At 52.2% G+C, this 324-nt stretch overlaps 1 protein-coding gene across 1 annotated transcript in view; it reads right to left on the reverse strand.

Annotated features, from left to right (window-relative positions):
• Positions 1 to 324, reverse strand: part of EMH_0037750 (DNA-binding protein, putative) — a gene marked incomplete at both ends in the record, with an annotated part of 5967 nt that overhangs the window by 2716 nt on the left and 2927 nt on the right. Inside the window, one exon of the mRNA XM_013495211.1 lies at positions 1 to 272. Coding sequence (XP_013350665.1) covers positions 1 to 272 — 272 coding nt within the window. The remainder of the gene's footprint in view (positions 273 to 324) is intronic.

Consider the following 324-nt stretch of genomic DNA (forward strand, 5'->3'; position numbering starts at 1 on the left):
GCACGAGGATCTGCTGCTGCTGCTGCTCCTGCTGCTGCTGCTGCTGCTGCTGCTGCTGCTGATGATGATGATGATGATGGTGGTGGTGGTGATGGTGGTGGTTGTTCTCCTGCTGCTGGTTCTGCTGCTGGTTCTCTTGCTGCTGCTGCTGCTGCTGCTGCTGCTGCTGCAGTTACTTCTGCTGCTGCTTCATTAAGAAGAGAACGAATGAGCTTTGCTTGAGCTGTATAGGGAGTGATCACCCCAATATCTGTTGCATGTACACCGTGCTGCTGCAGCAGCAAACAAACATATTTGCATGCAACAGCAGCTTCTCCTCTATTA

The sequence above is a fragment of the Eimeria mitis genome, genomic scaffold (assembly GCF_000499745.2).
Source record: "Eimeria mitis Houghton genomic scaffold, Emh_scaff1471, whole genome shotgun sequence".
Classification (NCBI taxonomy): Eukaryota; Apicomplexa; class Conoidasida; order Eucoccidiorida; family Eimeriidae; genus Eimeria; species Eimeria mitis.